We start from the raw sequence: 17,019 nt of genomic DNA, 5'->3' as shown, positions 1-17,019 counted from the left end.
TCTCAACACACGCTTTCCTACTCTTTTGCACATTTTGTATGCTCTCTTTGGGCCGAAAGCTTTTGAAGAGCTTTGATTAAACAAAACATTACTACATGCATGCATAATTAACAATGTACACGTCTGTATGTTAGCGTGTGTATGTATGTATTTATGTATATAAGCAGATCTTTTTGGCAAACTCTTAACGTGCGTCGCAAGTAATTCTTGAGTCAAGCAAGCCATAAATTTTCACACACAACACTCAAAAATGGTGCCGCTAAGGAATTTTGGTGAGTGGTGAATGGTGGGTGAATGGTGAGTGCATCACACGCACTCGTCACGTGTGCAAGTCCATTTCCATACCAATTCCATGACCGATCGATCAATTAACAGTGTGCATATAAATATATATGTACATATATTTATGTAAATGTGTGTAAGTATTATCAAAAGATCGTTGCCACCATTACGATTTCCAGGCCAAGGCGTGTGTGAAATGCAAATGCAAATTCTTGACAGCACCCGCGCCCTGCCAGATTAATGTTCAAATGTTAAAATGCAAAAATGTTAAAATGCAGAAATACATCAGAAGTCATATGAAGAACACATGCATAATTTAATTTAATGTTCCTTTTGGCATTTGCCAAGTGGCATGCAGAAAAATGCTCGCTCAGGTGACTAATTGCCAAGGTCAACACAATATGACTAATCAGTCAGTTGCTGTCGCATTGCACAATTTAGCTATAAATAGAGATGATCTTTTTTGTTTGGGCGGCTTTAGAAATGAAAGCGATGAAAATTAATTGTTTCTAAATAGTGCCGTTACGTTTTCTTTTTAATGTTGTTTACACAGAGATCTCGGCTGTTTTGTGATTCTGAAATTGCGCCACAAATCTTAATAATAATGCTACTAAATCTTCGAGACACTGTTTAGGCAAACAAAACAGTTACAATGTAAACAAGCAAATTAAGTTTTATTTGTTATCGTTCTATCACACTATCAACAACTATCCCATAAAAGCTGTGAAAATATCTACAAGTATTTAATTCACATTATTAATCGTTATGGCTAACGATCGAGCTATGAATAATATTATTATTGATTGATTACATTTGATTTAATTTCGCTGGCCATAATTGTTGTGTTATTAAGCTATTCGTTTAGCAATAATAATAATAATAATAATAATAATAATAATGTTAACGATTATGACACATCAGATACATTAATCGTGGGTAATGTCTTTCAATTTTCGTTACTATTTTGTCAAGTTTTGTTATGGCTATTGTGTTAAGTTGTTATGATCTGATAATGGTGCTTTGCTATAACTTAGTTTCGTCGGACATTTGTTGTCATTTGAGTTTAGCTCTTAGCTGCGTTACAATCGCAGTTCCTAAGAGCTTCAAATGACCATTATTTCCATAGTTTATTTCATTGTGCATTTGGCTTAACAATTTTCATGGTCAGTTGCCTCCGGTGCGACATAAATTGCCGCAGATAACAGCAAAAAGGCAGCCAAATCCTCATAATGAAATAAAAACACATAGCCAAATAAAGCGACGACAGACACTGAGTATGAAAGAGAGACATAGAGCGAGAGAGAGAGAGAGAGAGAGTGAGGGAGTGCGAGTATGAGAGAGTGAGAGAGGGAGATAGGATGACAAAGTAGCTTAGGCAAAGCCAAAATGAATAGCAGCAACAAAAACAACATTGATTTCACTTTAACGAGCTTGTAATGTCCTGAAGACGAAAGTATATAAAAAGCGTTATGTATACGACATGTGTGTGTGTGTTTGCTCAACGTATGTGTGTCTGCGTGCGAATGAAAAGTTTGTGAGCTGCTGTCACATCCTAATAGGATAATAACGAGCCAAGGCAAGCGAAAGTTGTTGCTGCGCCTGCAACTTCCAAATAAAATATGTAGCCAAACAATAAACGATGATAAGGGGCCAAAGAACGTGTCGACTTCTCACTGCTGAACCCGCATCCAGCGCACAGTTCGTCCACATCCACATCCACATCCACATATACATCCTCATCGTGGCTGGCAGTCATTATGCCAGTTCACTTAGCCGTTTGCCGTTTCGCGCTGAATTGGCTGGCTGTCCAAAAAAGGGACAACGCTCACCAGAGCAACTGATAAGCAAACGACTTGTGGCAAAGTGCGCGTCTAATGCCAGTCATATACCTCCCACTCACCCACACCCCAGCCCCAAAACAAAAAGTGAAGGCACAGCTGGCCATATGGACAGAAAGGGCGGTGCCATAGCCATAGCCATAGCCATAGCCGAAGCCGTAGCCGCCGCAGAAGCCGGAGCCGGAGCCGGATAGGCGTTGCTTGTAGCTGCCAAATGGTAATTTATGGGCGGTACGCTGGCAAACTGGTAGGCGGCTTTAAAACTGTTGCTAAATCGTAGTTAGTAGCCAAAGACTACCATGCAATGCCATGCTGCATACAAAATAGCAAATTGAAAAAAAATGTTCAGTCGGCTCCCGGGTTACGGCATTTGATAAGCATGTGTCCCTGCTTGACTGCCATCATCTAGACGGTAGTTTTAAAGGTTAAACTGCAACTGTCTATGAACCTTTGCTTAAAGAGTGCGGCTTTTGACCCTGCTTTTGGGGAGTGTAATTTAAAAATCTATCTTATTTTAGGTGGCTATTTAAGCGTTACTATAACACTTTATGATTTTAAACTTACTTAACTAAAATGAGAAACAAAATAAGTTTATCGGGGTGTTTATACGTTTATGCGTCGATTATTATTAATAAAAAGAAACGAATATTTCCCTATTTCTTTAATGTAGCTGGTAAGGTTAGTTAGATGTTAAAAAGACTTCTTTGTTGTTTCATAAACAAGAAATTCCGCAAAATAAACCGAGACACGTTAAGAATAGTTTGAAAGTGGCTCAGCTTATTTTGCGGAATTCCTTTTCAGGCTAAAGCGCCAAAGGAGCCAGTCCACGTTTTGTAGTACTCAAAAGTAGAACGTATAAAATAAATACTGAGAAAATAACTTGCACACTTTTTAAAGAGCATATTATATATTATATATTGAAATTTAATCGATGGCTTTTGTGTTTATAACTTAATGCGGCAGAAGAGAACTTCATCAGACCCTTGAAACGGCTGCTGTTTGCTTAAAGCACCCAACAGATTTTCTGGTGATTACTGGTCTTCTTTACACACACACACACACACACACACACAGATACACCGGCACACACACACACAGAGAGCGAGAGAAACTCATCTGACAGCTGAACAAACAAGTCATAATTTGACGAGGAAATCGCTGTCATCATTTCGCTTCCTGCTTCCTGTGCATGGTCCCTTTTCCGTCATTTGGCCGTTAGGAAAACCCCTAAACGTTCATTGTTCAAAAATCCAAACGAGTTATTTCACTAGGCGAGGCTCCTTGGTTGTCGCACCACCAGCCCACCTCCGTCCACTCTCCCCATTTCCATCCCCATCATCATCGCATTTCCCTATCCTGTTCATCAGCTAGCAAAATGTCGCTCATTTATTTTGATTACCTTTTGCAGAATGCGAACGGAAAACGGAAAATGCCAACAGATTTTACTTGTGCTATGCGCTTTTCATTTCTTCATTTCATTTCATTTCACTTCATTCACAGCGCACTTTTAATATACCCTGTCCATTTATAGTTTATCTAGGGCTTCCCCTCTCTCCGACTCTGTGGTCATTTCCCATCCCTCATCCCTTTTTTCGGTTTGGGTTTGCTCGGTTTCTTGCGTGCTTAACTTGAATTTTAGTTAAGAGCTGAATCATGGCCATCAGCGTTGATGAGCTTTATTCCCCGGTGACACTTTTTGCTCTCGTACAAATTTAGTGTAGCAAATTTTACACACTCACACTTACACACTCACACTTACACACTCACTCACTCACTCACACACACACACACACAGAAACACACAATGGCCAATGGGCAATAATAAAGTTGCTAGAGCTGAACGCTCCTAGTCTGACCCTGCCCTCTTTTGGTCCTTGCTTATGTTGGGTTCTTTGCTTCCGTTTCGTCTTGACTTTTGTTTGCCAACAAAATTCCATTATGAATCCTTGCTCATTGTTTTGTGCAATGTCGGTTTGTGGGTTTATCAAGGGCATGCCGTTCCGTTCTGTTCCGCTCCCCAACCCCATCCACTTTTCCCCCTCATGCTGCCGCTGCCCGCCTTGTGTCGCATACACAAAATTAATATTACAATTTTTGCGCCGTCGACAACGTTCGCTTGGTGGTCTCCGGTAATGGATCCGGGCTTCTCCCATGTCATAAGAGCGAAATTATTTCAGAAAGCATATTTCAAAATGAAATTTTCTAGCGGCTTTCTGCTAAAACAAATGTTTGGCCGGGTCGAGTCGAGGGGCGAATCATGTCGAGAGTCGAGAGGATTTCTTTCAACCTGCTCTCTCTCGCCCATTTTATAATGAAATAAATTTCATTTGCTCATTGAGTCGAGACAAGCAAACGGTTGGCCGACATGTGTGGCCAGGCATGAAGACGTTGTGGAATTTGCATGCATGTTGCTCCCGCATTGAAAGTAGGACGCATTAGGATGGGCTTTAAGTTTTATGTGTGTGTGTGTGTGTGTGTGTGTGTGTGTGCTGAGCGGTCACATTTAAGGTATTAGGTCTTGGCCATAAAATGAAATATGACTTGGCTGACAAAAGGACGCAGGCGGCACGCCATCTATTGCTTGCACATGAGGCACGAAAATGAAAACGTGCTGGAACAGCAACAACAGCAGCAAACAGCAGCAAACAGCAGCAACAGCAGCCACAGCAGCAACAGCAGCCACAGCAGCAACAGCAGCTCTCGTATCTGACCAGCAAAACACCCATTCGCAAATATTTTGCCTCATGTTGCGCACTAACGCTGGTTATCACACACAGACGGTGCTGGTGTGTTGGTGTCGCACACTGGCACACCCCGATCGGCCCACGTTAGCTGTCCTTCAGTTATACAAACTATTCGACACTGTCGTCCATCTGGCTGCGCATTAAATGCCATTCCGGCATCCAGTTCGCTATAGCTTCACTCAATTCCAGGACGATGTGTGCATGACGGGCGCTGACAATGCGAAACCCAAACGAAGCAAGCAGCATTTCGCTCGTGGTTTCGTTCGTTTGCTCGTTAATTCGTGGCAGGATACGAAGCTAAATGCAGACGCAGCGCAGCATTGCATATTTTCCAGATTGTGTCGACGTTGCGTCAACGTCATCATTATTTTACCCTGTGGTCGTTAAATCGCTAACAGCTTGTTCGATACGCACAAATGTGACTTGTAAATTGTAAAGTCTTTCTTCCTATTTATCTATGCACTTATTTTTATCTATTTTCTCGTTTAGTTTGCTCGTTTAGCTATGCAGAAAACTTAATTCAAGTAGTCCGTTAGACGGTGCACTTAAAACTTAACTAAAGAAGTGCCCACATTCAAAATGTATACTTATTAACATAAATAGCATGCTTTACAAGACCATATTTAATACAATTGCATCTTTATAAAATAGAAATAAATACTAAAAATCTATTAGTTTGAGACTATTCAATGGAATTAATTTGGTTTCACTTCCATTTTGTACTTTTCTCTCAGTTTCCCATGTAGGGAAGTATTCGTATTCCTAGACTAATTTAATTGATTATAATATATTTGTACTATAATAATTATAATTGATTAAAAAACACATCAAAAAAGTATTATAGCTTGCGAAAAGTCAAGTTTTTTGAATTCCAGATAATTTTATTTAAAGCAGACTTGTGTACTTTATTCCTTATCTCTTTCGTATAATCTTTCATATTTTTTATAGCTGTTCTTCCAACCTCATAAAAACCTCCCTTGGAAAGATGTATCCGCCTAAGAATTTGGTAAATTATAGAATCTAATCTTAGCCACAGGGTATTTCGCAAGTCGAGCACTTTTAAGTCGTGGTTTTTAGCTTGTCTTAAAGATAAACAAGTCGACATTTTGACAACCTAAATGCGAACTGCCAACGGGATGCGGCTAATGTAGCAGTGGATATGGCTTTCGCTGCGGATCTGCCGTCTGACTGACTGGCTGGCTGGTTGGCTGGTTGGCTGACTGGTTAGCTGGCTGATTGCCTGGCTGACTGGTGGCTGCTTTATGGAAAACTCCATAAACTTTCATCAAATAATCGAAATCAACTTCAAGTTAGGATGCCTGCAATTTATATGCAAATTTGATTAAGAAAACACTGCAAGGCAGTTGATTTTTTTTTCCACTTGGCTTTACTTGATCCTTAAGTAGCCCGTTCCACTCCATTCCCCTCTCTACTCATCGTCCGCAGGCTGTGCCCCTTTCCCTTGGTTAACAAGCGCTTGACGTAAGTAATTGAAAGAAAAAATATGCATTTGACCAGCGTCGTCCTTTCGCTTAACTAATGTAATTTAAAATGGACGAGTGGCAAATTACTTGCCCTTAAAAACGCGCTGGCCCGCGTATTCCCACAACCCACAACTCACCCACCCAGCAACCCAAATGCCTTTGCGTAAATTGCCCAGCGTAAATCCCTTGAAAACAAAAATTGTTAAAATAAATTATTTGGGTAGTCGCAAATTGGTTTGGCTTTATGCTCGGCTTAATTTGTAATTCAAATGTTCTTTTCGCGAATGTGCGCTAAATGCGAACAACGTCGATCTGGCTACGCGAAGGATCGCTACTCACCCCTGAGTGTTGTACAGCTTCTAGGGAGTCTCATTAAATGTTGTATGCTTGGTGGTTAAAATAATGAGCACACAGTTCAAATTGTGGCAAATAAGGTCAATGAATAAATGTCAAGTAGAAGCGGAAAACATAAAATGACAGGTCTCAATCAATTTGAAAGGATTTTTAATTAATGAGTGGAATATGGATTGAATAGATATAAATGGGTATAGTAAATGAAGTCAATAAGTATTCGTTTAAAATTAAACAAAAATCTCTTTATTATAAATGTTAAAAATTGAGAAATTAAATTGAAGTAAATCAAACTCATTTAACCATAACAAATTTTATGTATAGTATTGAAAAATGATTGAAATTTGGTATTTATATTCTAATCGATAACATGTCCATATATTTTTAATTTCATCTCCTTAACATGTGAAAGTATTCTTTCAATTCTAATCGTCAATATTTATTATGCATTTAACATTTAAGCAAAGCATTGTTGAAACTAATCCTTAAATTCAAATCGTGTGCATTTATTTATCATCTCCTTCGTATAATTGATTTAATCTAAGCTTAAAATTCGTTAGGCTTAAATAATAAGTAAAGACTTCTAGCACAATAAACAACAAGTATCGAACGTAGAATACCAAACTGCACTAATACATTTATGATACCCAAAGCAATGTCTTTCAAAAAACACTTTTAAATTTGATGCTAACGAGAAATAACAAAATAATTCTCATTCTGGCAACAGGAGAAAAGCTGCTTTTCTTTAATAAAAACCCAATATTTGCCTTTTCTTTTGTCGTTCCCCTAAAGCTTAACTAGAAATTGTATGTTGAACATGTTGTGTTCCGTGTTCAGAATCAAAATGCAGACAAATGGGAAAAAAATTAAGCTCACAAAATTTAATCTGCATTTAGGAATGGCCATGTTATTTTTTATCCCCCCAATTAGCAATTATAAATTGTACACGCCCCAAGCCACCAAAAGGAGCTTGTTCTTTTTTAATCAAGCCACTTAAAGTCTATGAAAAATAGACCATAATTTTGTAATATTTTCCCTTCACCACCACCGACTCACAGCAGAGAAATGTGCGCTCTTTTTTTTATTTTTATTTTTTCAAGAAAAAATGGCCAATAAAACTGTCATCAAAAAGTTGTAAAGCAATGAAGAAATGTGAGTAAAAAAAAAGTAAAAACAACAATTGAGAACTTGAGGCAAAAGTTTCGCCGACTGCCGACAGCCGAATGTGCGAATAAAGTATTAATAAATAATCGGAGTTTATGCAAGTTGAAATGCGCATTCAGAAAAGACATTCTGCCGCACCACGCCCCAAAGTATTGTTGCACATTATTTTGCACCCTATCAATTTGTGCTGAAACTTTACTCTACATATATACATTTGATATATATGTATTTATGTGTGTCTATATATTTTTATTGGGTATTTGCGTTGGGGTTCGTTGCTATTGTTGTTAAAAAAGAAAAAGTTTGCTTCACTCATAATTCCCGATTGCTCTTTTGTTCAATTGCGAAAAGTCAGAAATGGGTTACCAAAGCGAGTGGTCGGAGGGGGAAGGGGTATGTGTGTGTGTGTGAAGAGTCAAAACCAGTAGCCCGCATCGGCAAGTTGTTTTACGCAACATTTGCTGTGGCCAAGAAGCCCCCAAAGACCAAGAGCCAAAGCCCAATGCCAACTTGGACTCGAGATGACTCGAACGTCTGTTTTCCACTTTTTCTTTTTTTTTTTCCGCTAATTGGAAAAGTTGCAAGTTGCTGTGCGGGCTGTGCGGTAAGTGGGCAGCACTAAGTCCGCCCTGACCGCCCCCCGTTAAATTGAATGTGCTCATCTGATGTTTCCTCAATGTCCCAGGGTCGTCGGTGTTGTCCATGCGGCTTTTATGGCATTTGGAATGCTTATTAGCAGCTGACACGGCGTCAAAGTTTATAAAGCATGAGATTTTACACTCGTAATTGCCCATTAGCCCAATCGGAGGGATGAGAAGGGCTCTAGGCACTATAGAGATGAAGATATAAATATGTACTATAAATACACATATACATATGTATGTGTGTGGGTGTGGGTGTGTGTGTGTGTGTGTGATGTGCCTAAAGCTGCGTCTTCCTGCGCTTTATGCCATTGTAATTACAATAACCAAATGACTTATATTTCGAGGGAAATGCTTTGCATCCGCTGCCCGTCTGATAATATTACCTTCCAGGCTCCCTAAACCGCAAAATATCCCAGCCCAAAACATTGAGATCTCAATTAATGCGCCGGCGCTCAGAGAATGAATGCGAAAGAAATACGGGGAAATTTGTGATATACATTTGGGTATTTTTGGCGCAAATATCCCCGATGTCAGCAGGACTAACTGGCAAAAGGTGTTTGGTTTGGTTCGATTTAAGTTAGTCAGTCGACTGCCACAAATGGCCGAGTGCGGCAGACAAAAGCGCATGAAAAATTCATAAGGGAGAATCGTCGTCATTATTAACACCATCATCATCATCATCATCAGTATCAACAACGTCGAATCGAACGTTGAGCGGCTTTCAAATAGCCCCAAACATACTAGAGCCTGTTACCTAGTCCAACCAACAAGAAATAAAAGCTCAGCTGCAAGGTGTGTTTTTTGCTGCGTGTGTTTTTGGTGGAGTGTGCGGCTAACCGTAAACTTCACGTATATTTTATGTAGTTTCCTAAAAAATAAATAAAACAAAAGAAAAGATCCACTCAAAAAGTCGACATCAAAATTGAATACCAAATCGAAAAGTGCTTGACAAACGACTGGTGGAAAAAAACAGAAAAATAAACCAACAAAAACAAGAATAACAACAACAACAACCAGCCAATAAATGGGACAATATTTCAAGTGTGTGTGTTTGTGTGTGTGTGTGTGTGGTTTGTAAGGGGCAATCCAAATACGAAAGTGTTTTGCTCTCCACAAATACACTAAATACAAATAAATATCTGTATACATATATAGTCTGGGTGTATATATAAATGGCTTAGTACATAAACCATGGAAGACAAAGAGCAAATGTTGATTATTTTGCCACTCGCCAATCGACTGACTGTCGTCGACTATCGACTGCCGACTGCCAACGGAAACGGCCCTGAAACGGCCTCAAGTATCATTGAATCGTTAAATACAAATTAGTTTTGTTCTGTATGGATGGCATTCTCGAACACAGTTTACCCTTTGCTGTGACAACTTTTCAAATTGCATACTTTGAGGCGCTTACCATAAAAAAAACTCAAGTTTCAGTTTCTCTATTACAGAATTAGATATTATTTCTAAACTCTTGTTTGGCAATCAACAAACATTGAAACTACAAAAAAGTTACTCAACATCAACAGTGAGTTAACTTTGCATAACAAATAGCTCTTATTTTTGTTTCAGGCCCAAAGCTTGGCGAATGGTTAGGTGTGTTGCTGCTATGTGTGTGTGTGTGTGTGGGTTTGCACACATCAATTGCCACAACAATACTGCAATGTTTGTCATGTGCAAATGAAATTTCAGTCATTTATTCGAATGGAATTAATTGAATTCCGCAAAAATTGCATTAACCATTTTGGATCTGAAGAGCAATTTTAAATGACAATTTGCGCAATTGATTTCGAAATTCAATTGAAAAAGATGATAGCAATTTAAATAAATATATATACTTATATATATATGAATAAATTCATTGCAAACATAAAAATGCGACTCAAATGCGAAAGGCTGGGAATGAATGGTGTTAATGCTGTCATTATTAATAAAATGAATAATTGAAAAGTTAAGAATGCGACTGAAGTATGAATTAAACAGTTTCATGCTGGGATTGAAAGGTATTAATGTTGTTATTATAAATTATAAGTATAAAATATCAAATGATATTTAACAATGACTAAAAGTAATTACAATTAAATTAACTGTTGCTACTTATTAAATATGCTACTTAAGCGTCGTTTCAATTTGCCTACCAAATTAATTAAAACATGAGTATGAGAATGGAATCGAAAGCATTCAACTTGAATATTTATAACGATTTCATGTACAACTTAAGTTTTACACAAGAAGCGAAATGCATGCAATTATTGAGGTACATTATTCATAAATAAAATGTATATATGTATGTGTGTGTGTATGTGCGAACTTACTTACTATTATTGTAAACAATGAATTCGGTAAAATGGCAGAGCAGGCCTTCTCATGAATACAGAATGTGGCTATTTTATTATGCACCGCCAAGCACAATGACTGTTGGTTGTGGAGGTATGGTGGGGTAGGGAAAGGGAAAGGGGAAGGGAAGGGGGAAAACAGAAGTTATGCTGCTAGGCGTAATGCGGTAAAATTAGGCTGACTGTTGTTTGCCCGAAATTCATGCGGCAGTTATGTAAAAGCCCATTAAAGCCTTGGCCACTAGGCGTGGCATAGTTTATGGCATTTTAATCATTTAACAACGCTTTGGTTTGCAGTCAACATGCAAATTGCTGGGCGAGCAGCCAAACAGACCCAGAAACCAAACCCGACCGACCCAACAACAGCAACAACAACCCAACAACACAACACAGGCGAGCAACACAATAAAAATTGCCTATAAATGGGCGGAAGAGCACAAGCGGATGGTGGACGGGGTGGATGGAATAGAGGTGGTGCTGTCGCAGTGGGTGTAGCCAAAGCCAATGGCATGAATACAGTTCTACGCACAAGGACACCAACAAAGCGGAGGACAACAACAACAACAGCAACAGCAATAGCAACAGCAACAGCAGGAGCAGTAGCAGCAGCAGGAGGTGGAGCTGTAGCAGCAGGCGAAACGTCAGTCAAACAGAACAACAGAGCGAAACTTCCGCATAGGATGCGACGGAACGGAAGTTATTTTGGTCGTTTAAGCGTACGGATCTATCTCATCTATTTGTGCTGCTATCTTCTGCTGATAATAGCAGCAGCTGGCAGCAACAATGTTGTTAACGGACTCAAATGCTACTGCAATCCCAAGGAATGCGATGTCATACGCGCCCTAGACTGCCCCGGCAAGGGCCTCATGCTCTGGGATCCCTGCCAGTAAGTTATATACCTAATACACACACACACTATTATATATCATAAATTTGATGTGTGCTTCACATTCACATTTACTGTAATTCCATTCAATGTTCAGATGCTGTCGCATTTGCGCCAAAACCTTGGGCGAATCCTGCGGAGGACCCGGCGGCTTTTCCGGACAATGCGAACCACCCCTGCAGTGTGTCACCAAACTGCCCATTAGCAGCGGTCTGGGTGTGTGCATGGGTAAGTCTCGAATGCAAATTAACTCCATACATCAAGTAGCATTTTTTACATACATATATTGCATGGATTTATTTTGAAAATTGCATATTAGCCCCATGGCTAAAGTACTTTTTGACTTATGAGCTCGATTCACTTTAAGCTATATTTTAGACTTTTAAAATTTGAAATAAAAGCTATGAAAACTTAAAAACTTTTATGTTTTGGCAACTAATTTCAAAATATTCCAATTAATATATGTGACCAGGTATTAATCCGAAAGGATTGTTCATTTTCTTGATAGTAACTGGTGTATTATTAGTGATTTTGAAAATAAGGCTTTACTAAGAATTGAATGTCTTTCGGGCACATTGCTTTCCATAAATATTTTTGTTGCATAATAACTTGAAATGCTGCCAGTCATTGAGTTTGTGTTCAGTTAAAATCGTTTTGCTTTTATCCGTTTGCACAACGTGGACATTTTAATTGGATGGCAAGTGTAGGGTTGGTTGCTTGATTTGCTATTCCTTTGTATAATGCAGCTGAACTCAGCCACGATCGAAGTAATGATGTTTATTCAGGTGAAGTTGTTTAGTTTGACTCTAAGGGCTCTTGGGTGGATTAGCCATTAAATAAAATATGTATCAAAATACATATATATATATATAAAAGTATGTGTAAAAGCAGGACACCATAAGCCGCTTACCTGGCCACGATTAGAGTACAGCTAAGTACAGCAAAGTACAGTAAAGTCAAACTGGCACAGGAAAGCGCGATAATCCATGATTTAGTAGCGAGAATTCAACAAATTTAATTCGCCTGCAGAGCATTTTATATAATGACAAAACTAGATACAATTTTGGATGTAAATAAACTCATTAAAATTAATTATTATAATGAGATCGTACTCAATTTCACTTAGGCGTAGCTAATGAATTTTCAATTTATGTATTAATATTCATTTTTAGAGCAACACTAAAATTAATTATTATACCCTCAAAAGATTAAAAGTGCCCAAAAGGGTGGATTGAAGTTGATGAACGAATAGCTGTATATACATACATACATATGTATATATCTCAGGGCCTATATAGAGAGAACTTCTAAACCGGAAAGTATTAGTTTATTTATATATTTTGGTTATCAACATCGACAGTTCAGCACTCCAATTGTGTAAACTATTTAGGAGCCTCAAATTTGAATAGCTTTTTCTTAAACTTAATCATAATTCTAAATATAACTAATATGATAAATATAATTTTGCTTGCCTATATATTGATTAAGTACCAAAAATATAATATGATAAAACTACACATGTAGATATAAGGGTGTCTGCTGGTCGAGGCTGCACTTCTTGGTCACGCTTGCTTGTTTTATCAACCATATGAGTCATAAATAATTTTTATTGGTTTTTGGCAGACCTGCAACATCTGACGGCGCTCACATTTAGCCAGCTCAGCAATTGCACGGCGGATGAGTTCATCGTGTTAGAGCCGGGCTGTGAGATAACCAACAAACGCTGCCAATGTTGGCCCACAATGCGCACCTGTCTTAGTCAGTTGTCCAGCGATGGCGCCTCGCCGAGTGATTCGCGTTGGCATTTCAAGAACTTAGAGGTAAGTTGCATACCATATTTCTCAAAATTCTAAGTTTTATATAATTTTAAAATTATATTTATTGTCGAAGGACTGCCAATTGAATTTGCAAAATCTAATTAAGCTCGAATTGGAATTCGATGAAGACTACAAAATCTCACCGAGCAAATTTACATACAAAAAGCTGCGCAGAAAGCGAAAATCGTTGAGAAAACGACTGTAAGTTTATTGTCTTTAACTTGTATAATGTTCTTCTTCTGATTTATTTGTTAATTATTCAATCTGTTTTGCAGCATCATCTTGGAAGATGTAGGCACCACGCAAGCCATATAAACGTCCCTTTTTCTCATAAATGCAATTCTTGTACAGATAGTAATGCTTAATTCTGTGAAATGTGGCTATTATAAATATGATAATAAACAACAAATACATATACATACAACAATATATATATATACATGCAAGCATACATACTAGGGTATGGTAAAATAAACTATTGTGTGTAATCCCTAAGACATTTGTTACTTTATTGTTTTTAACAAAATGTACGCATACATAATGTATTATATATTGCAAATACTTATTCCTAAACTGACGACAAAAAAAAACAACACAAAAACAAACAAATACCTAAACAATAAACTTAAAACATTTTATGATTGTTGTTGCTTTCAAAAAATAATGCGAATTTGAAAAAGCATCGAAATATATATATATATATACACATAACTGGCCAGAAAATATGAGTTGTGTTTTTGGTTTTTGTTAATATAATTTAAGCACAACCGGAAAACGAGCTGTGCTGCAAGGCTGACTGCTATGCAACGAATAACCGTTACCTGTTGTCTGTTGCAGGCTGGTTGCTACGTGTTAACTCAATTCGCCGCCACCGAAATTTAATGAAGCAGATATCACCAAAAATAAAAAATTTAATTCCCAATAATAGACGACCTTGAAGGTTGAAAATACCAAGAATTTGATCAGCTTTCATTACTTTTAGTCGCACATGATACATCAATGTATAGTTTCTTATTGGATTGAGCTTGTTCTACGGTAAATTAATTGGATATAGATAGAGTATTGAATTATATATAGGTTTATGTATAAGCTTATTAGGAAAATCATGTTTTACGGGTATATTTGATTACTAATCGCCTACCATGGCCTGACTTGGGTCCAGTAGATTCAGATTTTTCAACTGTAAACTAAAATTAAGAGAAATTATAATGGAATATTCACCATTTTAAATGTATATTCACACAATTGGGCTCTTAATGCATTTTTATAATTTATGATAGTAACTAATAATGTTTGTGCTGATTGACTGATTGCTCGGTCATCAAGGAATATTATCAACTATACTATACACATACAGTATGTATATTTATATAACATTTTCTAATAATTAGATTGTTCTCGACGTGACCTATAATGTCAATTAACCCAACGGAAAAGAAGTGGCCGGGCATCGGGCAACTGATTTACTCCAAACTATATCCATTTCGCTCAAAAACTGTTACCGCAATTTTTAATTTTACACGTCACACATTAAACACATCGATTTTAATAGATGAAAGCGGCCTCTACCATGACATCAACCAGTGAGTTGTTATTAGGTTTTAATATTTTGATCAGCACTTGAAATGTCATTGCAGGCGCTGCCGGGGGAAACTCATCCGCTAAGATTGTATAGTTCGTGATTGCATAAGATCGATTCTGTAGATGCTTGTAAGCTATTATTGATGATATTAAAAATTATAGTGAAGTACTTACGCCCTGAACCGGACATTTTTTGGGAAAGGTACTGGCGATTAAAATGCGCTTAAAGAACATTCCATATCTATCTTTGTAGAATGAGCTTAACAATTTGCAGGCATCGAGATGGACGCGTCCTATGTTTGCTTTTCTTTTATCCTTTTTTACGATATCCACATATATCTGAATAACAAACTTCTTCACAGTTTCCTTGAGAAAATAACTAGCAGATAGGGATGGATCTGAGCGCTTTTTGTGGATAATACATGTCAGATTTCGAACAACAGGATCATTAGATACGCAGCTGAAGTTCTTGAGCTCAACAATATAACCTCGCTGTGGGAGTGTACAAACAACATATATTTATACAAAAATCTTTTTCGGTATAATAATAAAAATCAACCCACCTTGGCCTGGCTTAAGTCCAGTAAAGTCCAAAATGTCAACATGAAGAGCAAAGCGTGATAATCCATGTTTTGGTAAAACTTTGACTGCTCAAATTTCCATTCGTCGCAACAATTTTATAGGTTTATTATAAATAAACTCATTTAAATTTGAATTATAATGAAATCAAATACATTTTAACCCTTAATGCATTTTTAATCAACACGTGTTCAAGTATAATAATACTTGTGCTTGCTGATCGGTCATCAAGGTATAACAACACTGTTCGAAGTTTTATCAACTATTTATATGAATATATATATGTATATATATCGGGGAGCGTAACTCTCAAGTTGCAAGGATAACAAACTTAAAGTTGCGGATGTTAAAAAGTCCTTTAAATCGTTAATGAAAAGTTGACTGCTACTTGACGAAGCAGCCGTTTGAAGTTTACTTTGCAGCAACACCCAAAACTCACTGTCTCCGTTAATGTAAACTTTATTACACAAGCTAGATCGGTTATTTCTTAATCTTAACTCATCTATTTTTAACACATTAAACTTATATCGATTTTAATAGACGAAAGCGCCCTCTACCATGACATCAACCATTGAGCTGTTATTAGGTTTTAATATTTTGATCAGTATTTGAAGTGTCATTGCAGGCGCTGCCGGGGGAAACTCATCCGCTAAGATTGTATAGTTCGTGACTCCATAAGACCGATTCTGTAGATGCTTGTAATTTATTATAGATGATATTAAAAATTATGGTGAAGTACTTACGCCCTGAATTGGACATTTTTTGGGGAAGTTGCTGGCAATTAGAATGCGCTTAAAGAACATTCCATATCTATCTTTGTAGAATGAGTTTAACAATTTGCAGCCATCGAGATAGACGCGTCCTATATTTGATTTGCTCTTATCCTTTTTTATGATATCCACATATACCTGAATAAAACCCTTCTTCATAGTTTTCTTGACAAAAAAACTAGAAGACACGGATGGATCTGAGCGCTTTTTATGGATAATACATGTGAGATTTCCAACAATCAGAGGATCATTAACTACACAGCTCAACTTCTTGAGTTCAATAATATAAGCACGCTGTGGGAGAGTACACAAAAGAAATATATATATTTATACAAAAATCTTTTTCGGTACAATAATAATAATCAGCCTACCTTAGCCTGGCTGAAGCTCAGTAAAGTCCAAAATGTCAACATGAATAGCAAAATGTGATAATCCATGATTTGGTAAAAATTTGACTGTTCAAATTTCCATTCGTCGCAACATATTTTATAGGTTTATTATAAATAAACTCATTTAAATTTGAATTATAATGAAATCAAATAC

The 17,019-nt window shown here is 37.4% G+C and overlaps 1 protein-coding gene across 1 annotated transcript; it reads left to right on the top strand.

Moving 5' to 3' along the window:
* The first annotated feature begins 11,523 nt into the window (after window positions 1-11,523).
* Window positions 11,524-13,861, top strand: LOC6557663 (cysteine-rich motor neuron 1 protein). The gene is made up of 5 exons (XM_043215322.1): window positions 11,524-11,729; window positions 11,827-11,957; window positions 13,353-13,549; window positions 13,620-13,747; window positions 13,822-13,861. Exons 1-5 carry the CDS (start codon window positions 11,524-11,526, stop codon window positions 13,859-13,861), a joined length of 702 nt encoding a protein of 233 aa, XP_043071257.1.
* Window positions 13,862-17,019: the final 3,158 nt, after the last annotated feature.

The sequence above is a fragment of the Drosophila grimshawi genome, unplaced genomic scaffold (assembly GCF_018153295.1).
Source record: "Drosophila grimshawi isolate 15287-2541.00 unplaced genomic scaffold, ASM1815329v1 contig_44, whole genome shotgun sequence".
Taxonomy (NCBI): Eukaryota; Metazoa; Arthropoda; class Insecta; order Diptera; family Drosophilidae; genus Drosophila; species Drosophila grimshawi.
The sequence above is the reverse complement of the archived record's forward strand: the minus strand, read 5'-3'. Positions and strand labels throughout refer to the sequence as shown.

Bases quoted from the DNA above. Each gene is read 5' to 3' on its own strand.
- LOC6557663 (XM_043215322.1), top strand. From the start codon at position 11,524: ATGCGACGGAACGGAAGTTATTTTGGTCGTTTAAGCGTACGGATCTAT. The intron at 11,730-11,826 runs GTAAGTTATATA...TTCAATGTTCAG, and splicing joins ATGCTCTGGGATCCCTGCCA to ATGCTGTCGCATTTGCGCCA. The intron at 11,958-13,352 runs GTAAGTCTCGAA...GGTTTTTGGCAG, and splicing joins CGGTCTGGGTGTGTGCATGG to ACCTGCAACATCTGACGGCG.